Genomic DNA, 16,133 nt, shown 5'->3' on the forward strand with positions numbered 1-16,133 from the left:
CGTTTGGTTTTCCTTTTATTATTATTTTTTTTCAGTTGAGGCCGTGGAGGAGGGAACTGGAGCCGGATCCCCCGGCTGTGCGCTTTCGTCTCGATTTCTGCCCACGCTCGCCCGATTCCTCCTCGTGAGGGAGGGACTCGCAGCGCCGCCCCCGGACCGACAGCGCGAGCCGGTGCAGTCGGGGATGGCTCCGCGCGCCTGGCCGCTCGCACCCGGGTCTCTCCGGCACCAAGCCGGGGGGCGCAGAGGCTGAGCCGCGCCGCCGCTCGAGGAGCCGCCGCGGGGCGGCTCGGACCTCGGGCAGCTCCGGGGGCCGGGCGGAGGGCGGCGCGCCGCAGCCTGCGTGGGCAGGGGCCGGCGCGCGGCGGCAGGCGGCAGGCGGCAGAGGCGCGTTGGCTCGGGAGGGGCTTCCGCGAGGAAAACTGCCGTCCCGGCCCGAGCGACGCCCCAGGAGCGCGGGCTAGAGGACAGCTCGCCCTCCGGCCCTTCCTCGCCGCGCCGCGCCGCGCCGCGCCGCCCCGGGACCCTCCGAAGCGCGCCCGGCCGCCCGCTGAAGAGGCCGGCGCCGCGGGATCGGGGCCTCCGCGCTTCATGGGCCGGCCGTGGGGGGCTCCGGCGCTGGGCGAGGGGGCTCCCTAGCCGGTTAGCGGCGGCCGAGCGCCCGACGAAGCGCCGCGGAGAGACCTGCGAGCGGCGAGCCCGAGCCCGGCGACGGGCGGCCCACAGCCCGGGGAGCGCGCCCTCGGGGCGGACGGCGCGACGGCCCAGCCTCGGGCCATGCCCGGTCGCCTGCGAGCCGCCCGCCGCCCGCCGCCCTAGGTGGGCATGGACCTGGCGCCTCCGCTGTAGGGGCCCTCGAGCTTCTCCCCTGGGTTTGCGCTCGCCGGACCGCCGCGATGGCCTCGGAAGTGGTGTGCGGGCTCATCTTCAGGCTGCTGCTCCCCATCTGCCTGGCAGTAGGTGAGTGTGGTCCACTCGCCAAGGTTACCCGGGGCGGGGGCGCCTGGGGAGGGAGCGGGCCAGGCTTCCGAGCAAACCTAAGTTAAGGGCTCTAGTGCTGGGGATTCGCTGGGGGAGCCCGCGCCTCGGTGGCGGGGCCGGGGAGTCAGGCGCGAGCTGTCGCGGGTGGCACAGCGGCGCACTCTCACTTGCCGCGCTGGGGCGCACGACCCGGGGTCTCTGCTAAGGGCCCTGGCGGCCGGGATCCGCAATGTGCTGAAGACTCTTTGTGTTGAATTTAGTTACACGTGGAATTTCTTTCGTAGAGTACTGACTTGTGCACAAAGGATGCAGATCTGGCAGACTGTCTTCCGGGGTGCCATGCAGCATGGCACCAGAGTCCCCCCCGCCCCCTTGTCCGCAGACGCACAGCACATGGTGTGTCCAGGGGGTACCTAAGCCGTTCCGCCCCCACTCCACATCCCAGCAGCTGTGACGGAAGAAGTGAAGCACTCTGGCCGCTCTAAAAAGAAAAGAAGTTAGAAGGCACAGGGAAACAGTGCCCTGAGGTCGCTTACTGTCTTTTATTCCACAAAAGCCCCTACAACAGAAGCTCTGGATGCTGGGGCCCTAGAGGACCAAGACCCTGTTCCGCCGTCCAGCCCACCTCCCACCCCCCACCCCCTGTCCCTCACAGATCTTTAAAAGGTTAGAGAGTTGGATTGGGACTCCCTGGGACCAGTGAGGGTTAAGGGAAGGCCAGAAGGGAGCCTCTTCAACTCCCAGTACAGGCTTTTACTATTTCTACAGGGCCAGCGGGGGCGTTAAAAGCAACTGGGTGTCAAGTCTAAAGACTGGCAGCCTGCCGGCAGTGAGAGTTTCTGAGTTTCTTCTCTAATAGAAGGTGCCTATTACACTGAATCCCACTTCTAGAAATGACCTTACTTTAGAAGTGCCTTACTTTTTACTTCCCCAACCAGAGCTAGAAAACAAAATACCTTTTGCCAAGTAGCAGCTGCGTTTACAAAGAAAGCATGGGCTTCACAGAAAAAAGCCACCTTTCTGCAGTGTGCTAGAGGTTGAGGACTCAAGATCACACTTATGCTAAGTGTTTTATTTGTGCAGGGAGTATAAAGGGGGGACATCTAGAGTGTTTCCTGAGTGTCTTAAATCCCAGCTACTTGGGAGGTCTTTGTAGTCTAGTATTGGGGTATCAGACACCTCCTCAGAAAACGTGAGAAGGCTTTCAGAGTGACAATAGTCTGTGGGGAAGACATGAAGGTCTTGGGGGCAGCCGGAGGGGCATGGTGGCACGTGCTGGTCTTTCTCTGCCATTTGAGTTTCTAGGCAGGGCTATGTTGCAGGGATCTTCAGCCTTAACAACCACTCATGGAGGTGAGGAGCACAGCACCCAGGAAGTCTATGTGGACCTCTCTCTCTCTGTGTCAGTTTGCTTCAGTTTCAGAATGGAAAAGGCTTGGAGAGAGCCATGGGGGAGAAATAAACCCGGGGTACTGCTGCCTTACATATATACATATGGTCTGGGCATCATCTGTGTATCCGAGGCACCTGGCACCGTGCCTGGCACGGTTGCTGTTTGCCCAGTGGAAGCCAGTGCCTGAGTTAACAAGGGGCTTTCAGTCTGAGGGCTGATTTGTGATGGTCCCTGCAGACGAGGCGGGCAGGGGGCCTGGGGAGTGGCGAGGGTCCGAAGGCACTCTCTTCCTCTGATGCCCCGTCCTTTTCCCTCCTTACCATCCTCACTTCCTCCTCCCCAGCCTTTCCCTCTGCAGCCTCCCCTCCAGGTAGCAGCTGACCATTATTGACTCTTGGAAGAGTCGGGCAGGTGGTGACCTGCTGCCAGCGCGGTCCACTCCGGGCTGAATGTCGTGGCAGCAGGGTTTGCCCGCCGTTTGCCTGGTCACCCACCCCTCCCTGAGCGTCGGCCCTTGCAGAACCCGGCTCCCGGCAGCCCGGGACGCTCCGTGGCTGCTCGGGCCATCCGGGCTGTGCCATTCCGTCTAATCACTGGCGGTCTACACCGCAGAGCCCATCAGGAGGACTCCTTGAGCTCTGTCCTGCGGAGGAGAGGAGCGCGCCGCACTCCCAGCTCCCGCGGCCCGAGGCGAGGCGCCAGCCGGCGACAAGGGCGCTGCGCCGAGGCTCCCCGGGGTGCGGGGCGGAGCGGGCCCTGACCCCCGCCCTGTGGCTTGTTCCTGGGCGCTGGGCTCCGTAGGTAGGCTCCGCGCAGTGGCTCGCTCGCGGAGGGGACCCTTCTGGAAGGACGGCCGCTTCCAGGGACTCAGAGGCTAGCCCCGGCCCGCCCCTCGCCCCGCTCCCTGGCTCCCGGGAAAGCCCTGTCGCCCGGGTGAGCCTAGGCCGCCTGCCCGTCCCAGCGCGCGCTTCTGGATTTCCACGCATCTTCTGGTCTAACAGAAGGGAGGCTAACCTGTGCGCGCGCGGGTGCGTGCGAGTGTGTGTGCGGGGAGTGGCCGCGGTGGAGGCCCCAGTCTCTTTCCTCCCCGACCCTGAACCTAAGGGAAGGTGCAGCCCAAGGACCTCGGACCTCGTGCCCTGCCTGCAAGAGCTCCTGGAAGACGGGGTGCTGATACTCTGAGGACCCCCTCACTTGCTGGCTGCCGCTTAGGAAAGACAACCACTTACCAAGGACTAGATGCCTTCTAATCATTGTACTTGTAGCGACAAAAAGGGACTGGGTAGGTGTCACCTGGTTTGGGGGTTCAAGTCTCAACAAGAAGTGGATATTTTCAAGGTTATTGGAGGGTTTTCAGGTCTGCCCACTCCCAAGGTGCTACTAAATCAAATATTCAGGTCTCCCTAATATCCTGGTCACGGAGAGTGCAGTGATCTGTTTGCCATTAGAATCGATTTTTACATTTTAGCCATCTATTTTTATATCTGGGCAAGGCAACCTTCAAAGCCAGGCCTTTGCAGAAGCTTGTGTATTTAAAAACAAAACAAAACATTTCTCTAATATTGGTGTTGACATTTTTCTGCACACAGATACGCTCTAGGCTTTTCACTTAATGATAGATGTGAAAATTAGCTGCCCTTGTGTTTAAACTGACACTGAAGCTTTTTCTTTTTTCCTGCTGAAAGAAGTTTACAGAGAAGTGAGAAGTGAACTCAGGCCTCTTTTATGCAGGTGTTATGTGGCTCTTAAGCATTAAAAGCAAAATAAAAACTATAATGTTTATCATCCAAAATGAATATCCAGTGACAGATTTTCCCGCCTCAGTAGAAACTGAAAACTTTAAAGATCTCCCTAACTATTTTTGATTACTTGGGTAGCCATTTCGATTTTTTAATCTATATAAATAATACATGGGGGAAAAAAAGACAAAACTTTCCATGATATTATGAAATCTCTAATAGTCATAAAATGATCATTGTTGAGTACTTTACAAATGTTTTTGCACTTGTTTTCTTTTAACATGATTGTACTGCCCCCCCCCCCCCCACCGTCTTTAAGACTATGATTTGAGTCTATTCCTGGGTCAGAACTGGAGCTGTACATTTTAATTCATATGCACTTGACCCATTCATTCCATTTTGCCCAGTGCTGCTTGGAGTTTCCTAATGTTCTGCCTAAAGAGCCAACTTGACCGTTTTCAGGGCAGAGGAGGGGAGCTGACTTGGACAGAACAGATTGGTCCAGGAGGGGCAGAGCCACAGTGGCATCACTGCCTTATGCTTACCCTAAATGAAGTGACTAGAGCTTAGAAAAGAACAGAGCAGAACAGGAGACTATAAAACACAAAAGGAATCAACAACCAACTAATGCTCTGAGAAAAGAAATCACACACGTGGGTAATTGTGCAAATCCTGGAAGGATTTCTGAAATTCCTTTTAGAGATACTGGATAAAAAAGCAAAACCATGGAGTTGTTTTTGAATTATGTATGGGTGTGTCTACCTAATATATTTTTTTCTTTACAGCATAATATGTTTCCCCCTATGTGGCATGTGGCATTTTGAAATCACACTTATATACACCCCAAAAATTATAGATGATGCCTGATTGGAGGTCTCCTTCCCTTGCCCCTGCTGTAGCTCTCAGGGGAAGGAAATTTCAGCTGTTGAAGGATGCGTTAACAGTGTTTGAAGTTACTTTCTTTCCTATTACACCTTCCCAGTCTCATTTAGGTCAATACTATTTATCACTTTCAGAAAATAGAAAAGTAATAGTGGAAAGAATAAGACATATATAGTTAAACTCTAAAATAAAATATTTTGTAAACACAGATGGATACGACCATTTTGTTGCATGGGCTGTGGAAGCTGGAACTGTGTGTGTCCAGCCTGTAGGTTTGGCAGTGGGTGTGTTACTTTACAAGCAATATATGCTTGTTCATAATCAATGATAAGCAGGCTGCTTCGGACCTCACCTTCAGGAAAAATATGTGACTTGGCAGTTTCAGAGATCTCCATTCACATCCTGGCTCTGCCCTTTACTATGTGATCATAGAATTGTTTTTGCTTGTTTCTCCTTTCTTTCTGTAAAAGGGAATTATCACTGCCTCCTTCCTTAGGCAGTTGGAAGATAGTATGCTCTGCGCACCTTGTATAATGCTTGACACTCTGCAGGTCCTCAAAATGGAAGGCATTAGTGCATATATGTCGATGAACAGAAGAGCAAGGATGCTTGAGGAAAGTTGTAACAGAAATTAAGACTAACAGGTAGTGACATGGGTCATAAGGATACTGATATGTGTAGGTGGGATTCACATGAAAGCAACTCTGTACCTTCCTACAGCCAAGTTATGCAATCGAACGTGGGTATGTGTGTGTTGTGGAAGAATTTTTAATTATCAGGATTTTCCACACCGGTTTTGCTCAATATTCTGCATATGCACAATTGCATTCCTCTGGTTAAATAATATGGTCTCCTTAGAACTATGCCAGCAGTGCTTACTTTTGACTTTCTTACACTATACCACCATTTTCATAGTCTTTATCGAATATTATTTTGTTTATCTATTTTACACAGGCATTTTTCCTTTAGTTCCTTTGCTACTATAATTGTATGTGAAGTTGAAATTCATATACCAGTATATGATATTCTAAATTTTCCCATAAATATTCAGAACTTAGCATAAGCATACCTGGATATTTAAGAACAATTGATTAAGAGCAATATGGTGATTGCTTTAATAAAGCATTAAATTTTGTAAAATGTGTAGATTTAAACAGTTGTTTTGAGGACATGGAATCAGGTGTACAAAATAAAACAAATATATCATTGAATCGAGGCTAAACACAAAGCTGTTTTGGAAAACATTTTTAAAGTTTTTGGCTGTAAGAGATAAGCATTTATGAGGCTTATCACATTTACCAGATCCTTCGTTTGGCCTTTCAGACCATCAGGACATGGCAGGATCAAGAAAGATACATACTCAGAATCTGTGGAGAGAACACGCCAGACATTTTTGACTACTTCATAATTGTGACCTACCCCCAAACTATCTAATGGGCGTGGAGCACTTAGCTAAATACTTTTAAAAATTTAATAGTGATTACCTAAAACTTTTGCATCTCTTCTATTTATAGGTAGAATTTTTAAAAAACTACATATATGATGGTAATTAAATGCATTTCAAGCTTCCTGCAGAATATATATTTTTTTGTTTGCTTCATTTTATCATACAGGAAGGCGAAGTTTCTGACTGCCACTTTTGAATTATCCTATTTGCTGTATTTGTAGACACAATCCCACGTTCAACTAGGATATCATGGATGGACATATTTAATTTTTTTGGCATGTGAATTTCAAATTTTAGATACATTTATAAAAAACAATGGATCTTCTGTATCTATCTGTGTGGTTAGTTCTCATTTTCTGTTGCAATTTCACCAGTCATCTGGAGATGAAGATGTTGCTAAGACTTTACTCCTTTTATTTTTATTTTCCAGTTTTATTGAGAAATAACTGACATACATCCCTGTGTAAATGAAAGGTGTGCAGCATGATGGCTTGACTTACATATATTGTGAAGTGACCACCCACCGTAGGTGACATTCATTTTCTCATATGGATACCATAGAAGAATAGAAAGAAGCAAAGGATAAAGGAGAAGAAATTCTTGTGATGGGAACTCTTAGTATTTCTTCTCTTAACACCTTTGCTGTATCTCACACAGCAGGGTTAGCTATAGTCATCATGCTGTCCATTACATCCCTGGTACTTGTGTATCTTATAACTGGAAGGTTTTATCTTTTGACCAACTTCCTCAATCCCCTTCCCTATTCCACTCCCTGCATTTTTTTTTTTTTTTAGATTCCACATATAAGTGAAATGATACATACAGTGTTTGTTTTGTGTTTCTCGTTCTGACTTATTTCACTTAGATGATGCCTTCGGGGTCCATTCATGTTGTTGCAAATGATAGGATTTCCTCATTTTTAATGGCTGAATAATGTTTCATTGCGTGTGTATATGTAAATTTGTTTTTTTGCTATTGAGTTGTAGGAGTTTTTTTTAATGTTTTGTATATTAACCCCTTATTAGATAGATGGTTAGCAAATATTTTTCCCATTGCATAGATTGTCATTTCACTTTTTGTTGTTGTTGTTGTTTTTCTGTGCAGAAGCTTTTTAGTTTGATGTAGCTTGATTAGTTTGGCTCCCTTGTCAAATATTAGTTGACCGTGTAATTTTGGGTTTCTATCTGGGCTCTCAATTCTGTTCCATTTGTCTGTCTGTTTTTATGCCAATACCATGTTATTTTGATGACGATAGCTTATAACTTGAAATCAAGAATCGTGATGCCTCCTGCTTTGTTCTTTTTTCTCAGGATTTTTCTGGCCATTCAGGGTCTTTTGTGGTTCCATATGAACTTCAGGGGTGTTTTATCTGCTTCTATAAGAAATGCCATTGAAATCTTGATAAGTTTGCATTGAGTCTATAGATGGCTTTTGGTGGTATTTACATCTTAACAATATTAATTCTTCCAAACTATTACCGTGGTATACTATTCCATTTATTTGTGTTGCCTTCAATTTCTTTCATCAATATCTTGTTTTCAGCATAGATATCTTTCTTTTTTTTAAGATCTTATGCATTTATTCATGAGAGATAAAGAGAGAGGCAGAGACATAGGTAGAGAGAGAAGCAGGCTTCCTGCAGGAAGCCTGATGCAGGACTTGATCCCAGAACCCCGGGATCACGTCCTGCTCAACCACTGAGCCATCCAGGTACCCCAGCATAGATATCTTTCATCTCTTTAGTATTTTATTGTTAAATTTCTTCCTAACTATTTTATTGTTTTTGATGCTATTGGAAATGAAATCAATTTCTTTATTTCTTTTTTTTTTTAATTTCATTGTTAGTGCATTAATCAATCTCTTAAGGAGTTATTTATTCTATCACCCAAACTCAGATGGATCCTTCTTTAAATAATTTTTCCAACTCTGAACTCTTCACCTGACTCCCCTCCTCCTCCTTGCCTTGAGAATTGGTTTGGTCAACACCAAGCTTCTTATCTTCCCTCTGCAGCCATCTCTTGTGAGCTTAGTGCAAGACTTCCCTCCTCTCCTTGATCTGTACATTTACAGTGATACTGTTGGTGGCACTGACCCTCAGGTGCAGGTGGTTTTTGTTTTTGTTTTTGTTTTTTAATAAATCAAATATCTTGTTCAGAGATGTTCCTCTAGATTTGTCTTTGCTCTTTCATCCCAGACAACAGGGTTATCTTGGGTTCACATTTGTGTGTCCTGTAGTGTTAGAGAACCTCAAACCTTCATCTTGGCCTCTTGACCTTTTCCGTCCTTTCCAGGTGTGACTTCCCCTGCTCAAAGCTCTCCACAATCAATTCAGCAGAACTTGAGGCTTTTGTCAGCATCAATTAATTCCAGTCTCACTCCAGTCAAATCAGGCAAACCACTATTGCTTGGTTATCAGCCCAAGAAGTTTGTATTCTTCTCCTGGGAGCAAGTGGATTCTTTTCTCCAGTCGATAGATGACCCTTTCGGCCAGTTTCAAGCAAGGACAATTCTATTCTTCACAAGACTTTTCTGTTTCTTAGGCTAATGAGGCTTAGATAAGATAAACTTTATATCTCTCACATGATAATCAAGATATAGGTGATCCAACGCTGGTATGTTAACTATGCTCCATGATGTTACCTGGGGAAGCTACTGTTGCTCTGCTATCTTACAAGTGTTTCACTCATCCCCGTGGTTCAAGGTAGCCTGTTCCCATGTTTACATCAAGCTGAGAGATAGAGGAAGTAAACACAGAAGGAACACTTCTTCCTTACCCTGTAAGGACACAATATGAAAGTTGAATGACTCACTTCCCACTAGCTTGAGTTTAGTAATATTATATACCTACCTAACTGCAAGGAAATCTGGAAAATATTTTTAGTTTGGCTGGTAATGAGCTCAGCTAAAAATGAGGGGAAGATGGTTCTGTTGTAGTGATAGAGAAAAAGAAAAATGAATATCGGCATACAAATACCAGTCTATGCTTCCTATAGATGAGGGTAATTTAACGTACCTTGCAGACACTGCTAATTTGTCTAACTGCCATCTCCACTTTGTTTCCAGACCTATAACTAGACTCAGGTTCCAGCAGGCTCCTAAAGGTGAAGTACAAAGTGTGACCCATGAAAATCCAAAAGAACTGAGTTTTCCAATTTATATAGACAGAAATTTGAGGAATATATGTTGGAATGGGTGTTAAGGGTTTAGGATAACATAAAGAAGAAACATAAGGTTTGATTGGCCAAATTTATTGATATGAAACCACTAAGAAAAAACTCTGGATTCATTGTTGTTACTCTAGGGGTTAGAAAGGGCTCTGCTTGTTTGCCTGGTTGGTTGGTTGGCTGGAACATGGAGAAAAGGGTGACCTACACTGAGTTGTAATGCCAGACCTGTCTTGGTACACTGTAGAGGAAGAGATCCAAAAGCTTAGAGAGATTGGAATGATAGAGTCAATTTATCATGCAAGAATAACTCATGCACCTTGGTCTAGAGGACACATGTTTCTCCACAAATGAGAAATAATTTGTGAGGAGACTCTCAAAATTCTTGAAGAACTCTGTGGTTGTTTTTCTCTGTAGGTCAAAAATTACAGTGGACACTGCTACCACTGACTGGGAATCCTTAGATACGATGGAGATATTTGGGTCCCAGGCATCAAATGGCCCACTTAATTTCCAAAGCCAAGGTGGGTATAGTTACTGTAATGGTCAGTGGAGTCAAAGCAGTGATCAAAGTAGTCTGACCTGAAGGGAACTTGGCCTTTGGCTTGTTCATAGTGTCCTAGAAGTGAAATAGATAAGCAATCTACTAAATTCTGACTTGATTGGTATACATGGAAGAGTTGTAGGACAAATGAACCAAAGTCTGACTTGAATCATCAACCCAGAGTCATAGCCCCTCCATCAATTCCCAAGCTTGAGCCAGTTTATAGACTCAGAACTTTGAATGAAAGACTTGGGAAGAACAGAAATGTCTGCTTCGAAGTGCCCAAAAGAGCCATCTATCAACTAGAAACAAAAAAAAAAAGGATCTACTTGCTACCAGGACAAGAATGTAAACTTTCTGGGCTGGTAGCTAAGCACTGTATTGCAGGTGGAATGGCAACAACAGTTTGCCTGATTTGACTAGTGAAGACTGGAATGTAATTGATGCTGAGAAAAGCCCTAAGTACTGTTAACTTAGAATAGCAGACAAGGTCCTTTTATGTGGCCAACTACATTTCCATTTCACCATCCTCACCTTGTTTCTTTGAGTAATAAGTATCTTCATTTAAAGAGTAAATATTTGTGGAAAGATAAGTTTACTATTTGTCATCCACATGTTAATATAAGTTAGTTCAAATAGCTTATTTTCCTTTTTTCACCTACTTGAAATGGAATGGACATTGGAACTGAATAAGGAGACACAGTTGCTAAATGTTAGATACAGGTATGGTCTAGATACTAGGGATTTTTTTTTTTTTTTGAGCCATAATATCACAGGACATTTAGGGGCTTACCAGGAAGTATTCCAATGCCAAAAGCATCACATCTTTCCTAGGGCTAGCCCTATATACAGGAAACAGAACATAAAAATCCTTCCCTCTTCTTCCTCTTGTTTGTATTATATGGTTTCTGACATTCAAGGGGAAATTGTTTTGATTAAGCCCCCAGCTCTAAAGTCTAGTTGTTTAGATATAGACCTTGGCTTGTCATACTAGCTATGTGAATGACCTTAATCAAGTTGTTTAATCTCTCTGTTTTTCAGTTATTTCCTCTGTGAAATGAGTTGATTATAATAGTCCCACGTCGGGCTCCCTGCATGGAGCCTGCTTCTCTCCCTCTGCCTGTGTCTCTGCCTCTCTCTCTCTCTCTCTGTGTCTCTCATGAATAAATAAATAAAATCTTAAAAAAAAATAGTACCAAACTCAGAGCATTATTGCAAGGCTTAGATTGCAAGACTTGATGCAGTGCCTGATACAGTAAACACTCAATAGGTCTTAGGTCTGATGATTAGTTCCAGACTCAGAAATTAGGCATTGCTATTAATCAAAGGCTAGTTTGAGGACCTGTTCATCAGGAGCAATGTGGTTTCAATGTGCAGTTGATTTGGAGTTCCAGTCAACTTCCAAAGAAGCTTTGGAATGAGACCTGTTGGAAGTTGAAGACTGTCTAGATCACATGCGTGCCACTCCCCCCCCCGCCCCCCCCCCCCCCCCCCCGTTCCATCATATATACTGGAATGCTCTGCACCATTGTTTGTTGTTACCTTTGAAACAATGTGACATCTTCTCCCTTTTTTTAAAATTCTTTTTCCCAGGCAGAATGAAGTGTTCCCTTTGTGTTCACTTGGCACTAGGTTCATTTTATCACAGAGTTTTGTACTTAGTTGTATGATTGCTGTCTTCCATTCTATGTATCTGCAAATTCAGAGACTCTGTGTAATCCTTCATTTCCTTAGCTCTCACTTACCGCTTAACACATAGTAGGTATTTATATATATATATATATATAAATAATAATAATAATAATAATAAAATTATATATATTAGAAATTTTAGAAGTTCTAGAAGTTTTTTTTTTTATTGCAAAATTGTATCCAATCATTACTTTAGCTGTCTAGCAAGGGCTGTAACATCCAGTGAATACTGAAAAAATATTTGCCAATTAATTAAGAAATTCATGGGCTAAATATTTTCTTCTTGAATATCTCAGAAGTGGGAAAATTCAGTTAGGTCTAGCATCTTATAACTCTTGATTTTTATGTCTTCCAATATAAAATTCATAATAGTCTAATTTACATTCTCTGGGACTTTCAAAATGTGAATTTTATCAACATAGTGATGGATAAATTTTATTTACTTTGCAGTGAATAGAGAAGGCAAAGTGCATTTGACAGTGGTAAAGCTTGACCGGAGCATCCTCCTTGAAGTGCATATGATTTTTTAAAATGTTTTCAGCTCTCCTGGAACCACACAAATCGATTTGTTTTCTGTTGTGGTCAAACCCGCTAGGTTAGCAGTTTTGGCCACAGGTGCAGGAAGGAGGAACAGTGGAGATCCTTAACAAGATGGTAATTTTGAACCATACTTCCATGGAAATGAATTATAAATCTGTGCAGCATTGAGTGGTTCCTGCTTCTGCCATTTCTTTGCTCCTTTTGAATTCCCCAGACTACACTTGCCTGCTAGCAGCATTCTGCTTTGGTATCACCACAGACATATGTGCTCTTGCTGGAGAATCTACTCTGCGAGTATTTTGCAAAGGGCTCTGGTCTGAAAGTCTAACGAATAAGTCTCAACCCTATTAATAATGAGCTATGTGACTTTGCCAAGTCACAGAAACTCCCTATTCCTCAATTACATCATCTAAAATATGAGGTGCTCAAGCCTGAGAAATATTTTCATGGTCTTCACGGTAATATTTCTGCCCATATTTTTTTTCAATACTAAAAGATATGACTTATAAAGCATTGCTTTTTAACCAACACACCAGAAATTTTATATCTAAATTGTTCTGGACTCTTAATAACCATCATACATAAATCATTTCACACTTGACCTCAAAGAACTGTTAGGAAAGAAAAGGAAAATAATTTCATATCAAGTTAGGTATTTGAGGGTTTTTCACAACAGTTGGTATGAAGGTTTTGTAATCCTAACATTTCAGTGACTCTCTGTCACCTGCTCCCGACACAGAATCACACACAGATGATTATCGGTGATGATAATAAAGAACAAAATGTGTGGTCAAAGCTGGTCTGTCACTGGCTGTGTGTGGCTTTGCGGAACTAAATGAATTTTACCACCCGTCGTTTATAAAGGTCAGACATGCCTTAAAGAAAACCAAAACATGTAGAGTTAGTAATTGAAGCTAAATGAAACTGTAGAGACCTAGGATGATATATAGAACATTTGAATGAGGAAAAGATTTATTTTGAGCACAATATTGAATTTATCACAAAATGTAGCATGTCAGTGACGTTGTAAGATCTTATGAGACTTTAGCTGGACCATTCTGTTATCCAGACAAGGACATGGGAGAAGCACAAAAACTGCAGGCGTGTGTAGATAAGAGTCCAAGGCCGGGGTGGAGGTGGGAGTAGCTCTCCTGTACCTGCAGGGCTCTCTCTGAGCTGCGGGGATACTGTTGGGTGTGAGCTTCCTGCACTTCAAAGCCTCTTACCCCTTCCTTCTCCTCTTTCCATCTTTTTAATCTTCAGGTTTTAAAAATCCTTTAAGGGCAGCCCAGGTGGCTCAGCTGTTTAGCGCCACCTTCAGCCCAGGGTGTGATCCTGGGGACCTGTGATGTAGTCCCAAGTCCGGCTCCCTGCTTGGAGCCTGTTTCTCCACCTGCCTGTGTCTCAGCCTCTCTCCCTCCCTCCCTCTGTATCTCTCGTGAAAAAAGAAATGAAATCCTTAAAATAAAAATAAAAATCTTTTAAATTAGCCTGACCAGAGGAATCCTGATTCTTGTTGGCCTTGGGGCCTGAAGTCACACAGCTGATAAGCAGTGAAGCCTTCCTAATGGACCCAGGCTTGACACCCCCATGCCAGACAGAATTGCTGTAGCAGTCAGCCTCTGGTGGGTCATCTTCAGGCAGGAGAGACAGTTATAGGTCAGGTTACAAGGCTATGGGAAGAGGGAGAGTCATAAAATGGAGTTTGTTTCTGGGGAGCCAGTATTTTCCAGAAACCTCCAGCTCCCTGGAATTTATCATTAACAACAACAAACTTCTTTAGCAACAATTTTCAAAGTGTCCTCATTCTTGCTGTTGCATTGCCACATGGTTATACTGTATTCTGACCCATGCTGGCATTTCTCAGCAACCTCCATCTCATGCACACCTTGGGCTATTTTCAGACCTTAAAACCACTCTGGATATGCAATAGTTTCCCACCATAGAGGTTAATTAAAAGGGATGCTGTAGAGGCCCCAAAGGCATTTGTTAAATTGGATATCAAAATATTTTGAGCATTTATTTTTAGAATAAGGGTTACTACTAAAAGTTACTACCTAGAAGGGCACAAATCTCCGGAATTATCTTACCCTCGTGACACTGATCCGTTATCCATTCCAATACTCGGATTTGTATCTTAAATCTAGTCCCAGAAAGTCCTTTTTTTTTTTTTTTTTAAGATTTAATTAATTTATTTATTTATTTATTTATTTATTTATTTATTTATGAGAAACAGAGAGAGAGAGAGAGGCAGAGACACAGGCAGAGGGAGAAGCAGGCCCCATGCAGGGAGCCCGATGTGGGACTCGATCCCAGCACCCCAGGATCACGCCCTGGGCTAAACAGCTGAGCCACCCAGGGATCCCCCCAGAAGGTCCATTTTAAATGTAGTGCTGGCTATACAAAAACATCACAATCATGAAAGACAGGAGAGACTAAGGAACTTTCACAGATTGGAAGAGAAAAAGAAGACAAGAACCTAAATGCATTGTGACATCCTGGATTGGCTCCCCAGAACAGAAGAAGTGTATTAGTGGTAAATCGGTAAAACCCGATGAAATTGACAGTTTAGTTAAAAGTATTGTTCCACGCTTATTTTCTCAATTTGAGAATTATACTAAGGTTATGCAGGATATTGGGAAGCTGGGTGAAGTCATCATGGGAGCTTTCTGAGTTAATTTAGCAACTCTTTTGTAAGCCCAAAATAATTTTAAAACAGAAGGTTTTTAAAGTCAAGAAAAATAATAAATGTAGTGCTGGTCTACCAGAAAGGGAACAGTGCTAGTCAAACTCCATTTAGAATATTTTTCCAATTATGAGCCACACTATAATCATATTTCATAAATTTGAATATGCATAAAATTCATTTTCTTGAAAAGAATATATTTAAAATGTGATTTTAATAGTCCTTGATGACTCTGCTTCTTTCATTATTTTTTATTATCTTCTGATTTGGGCCATTTTTTCTTCCATTATACATTTCCCAGAATGCACTCAAATAATACAGTAATCCAAGATTTTCATAATGTATCCCATTTTTCCTATCTTAAAATAGTGTTGGCTTTTGTTTACTTCAATGTCAAAGAAAACTGATGGCTGTTTTTTGTTTGTTTGTTTGTTTGTTTGCTGATTCATCTCTCTGTATCACTTTTGATTTTATTGCTTTCTAGGTTTCTTTTTTTTGGCAAATGCCCAAGAGGAGTTTGACAATTTTTTAAAATCTTATTTTTAAAGTTCTCTAACTATTACCATTTAGACCTTCCCACCCATGTATTCCTAGATCAATTATTGGCGCTTCAGCTCAATTCTCAACGGAAGTGTAAGAAAAAATATATATGTTTTTTTGGTCACCTATTTTCTTCTTTCTTCTTAAACATTAAACAGCACAGAGGGATAAATATAAGAGAGGTTTACAGATCATCCATGGTGTGTGTGGTAGTTCAGTGTGGACCCCAGACTGAAGTCCTTACCAATGGCTGTGTGCCCCCCACTGCCTATGGCGAGAGGCCGCTCGGTCCCAGGGTTCCTATTTCCCTGCTGGCAGCAAGCTGTTAGGTGCTCATGAAAGGTCTTTGTCATGGATACACTCATTCCTGTGTGTGTGTTTCTAGCAAAAGTAATGAAATTGCAGTTGCTTCATGAACATGAGAGCTGAGCACCACAGCTCTTGTCTTCTTGATATTCTTCCTTCCGTGAGTCCAGGACAAACATGTTTTCTTTTACTCTCAACATTTTTCTCTAGAGCCATAGA

The 16,133-nt window shown here is 43.7% G+C and overlaps 1 protein-coding gene across 4 annotated transcripts in view; it reads left to right on the top strand.

Moving 5' to 3' along the window:
- The first annotated feature begins 385 nt into the window (after nucleotides 1-385).
- PIEZO2 (piezo type mechanosensitive ion channel component 2) overlaps nucleotides 386-16,133 on the top strand; it is a 450,920-nt gene continuing 435,172 nt past the window's right edge. Inside the window, exon 1 of one of the 4 annotated variants that reach the window (XM_041744387.1) lies at nucleotides 386-960. In XM_041744387.1, the coding sequence (XP_041600321.1) occupies nucleotides 897-960 (64 nt within the window). In that variant the 5' untranslated portion in view covers nucleotides 386-896. The remainder of the gene's footprint in view (nucleotides 961-16,133) is intronic. The other 3 variants (XM_041744552.1, XM_041744472.1, XM_041744630.1) reach the window with 3 other exon arrangements.

The sequence above is a fragment of the Vulpes lagopus genome, chromosome 1 (genome assembly GCF_018345385.1).
Source record: "Vulpes lagopus strain Blue_001 chromosome 1, ASM1834538v1, whole genome shotgun sequence".
NCBI classification, from domain to species: domain Eukaryota; kingdom Metazoa; phylum Chordata; class Mammalia; order Carnivora; family Canidae; genus Vulpes; species Vulpes lagopus.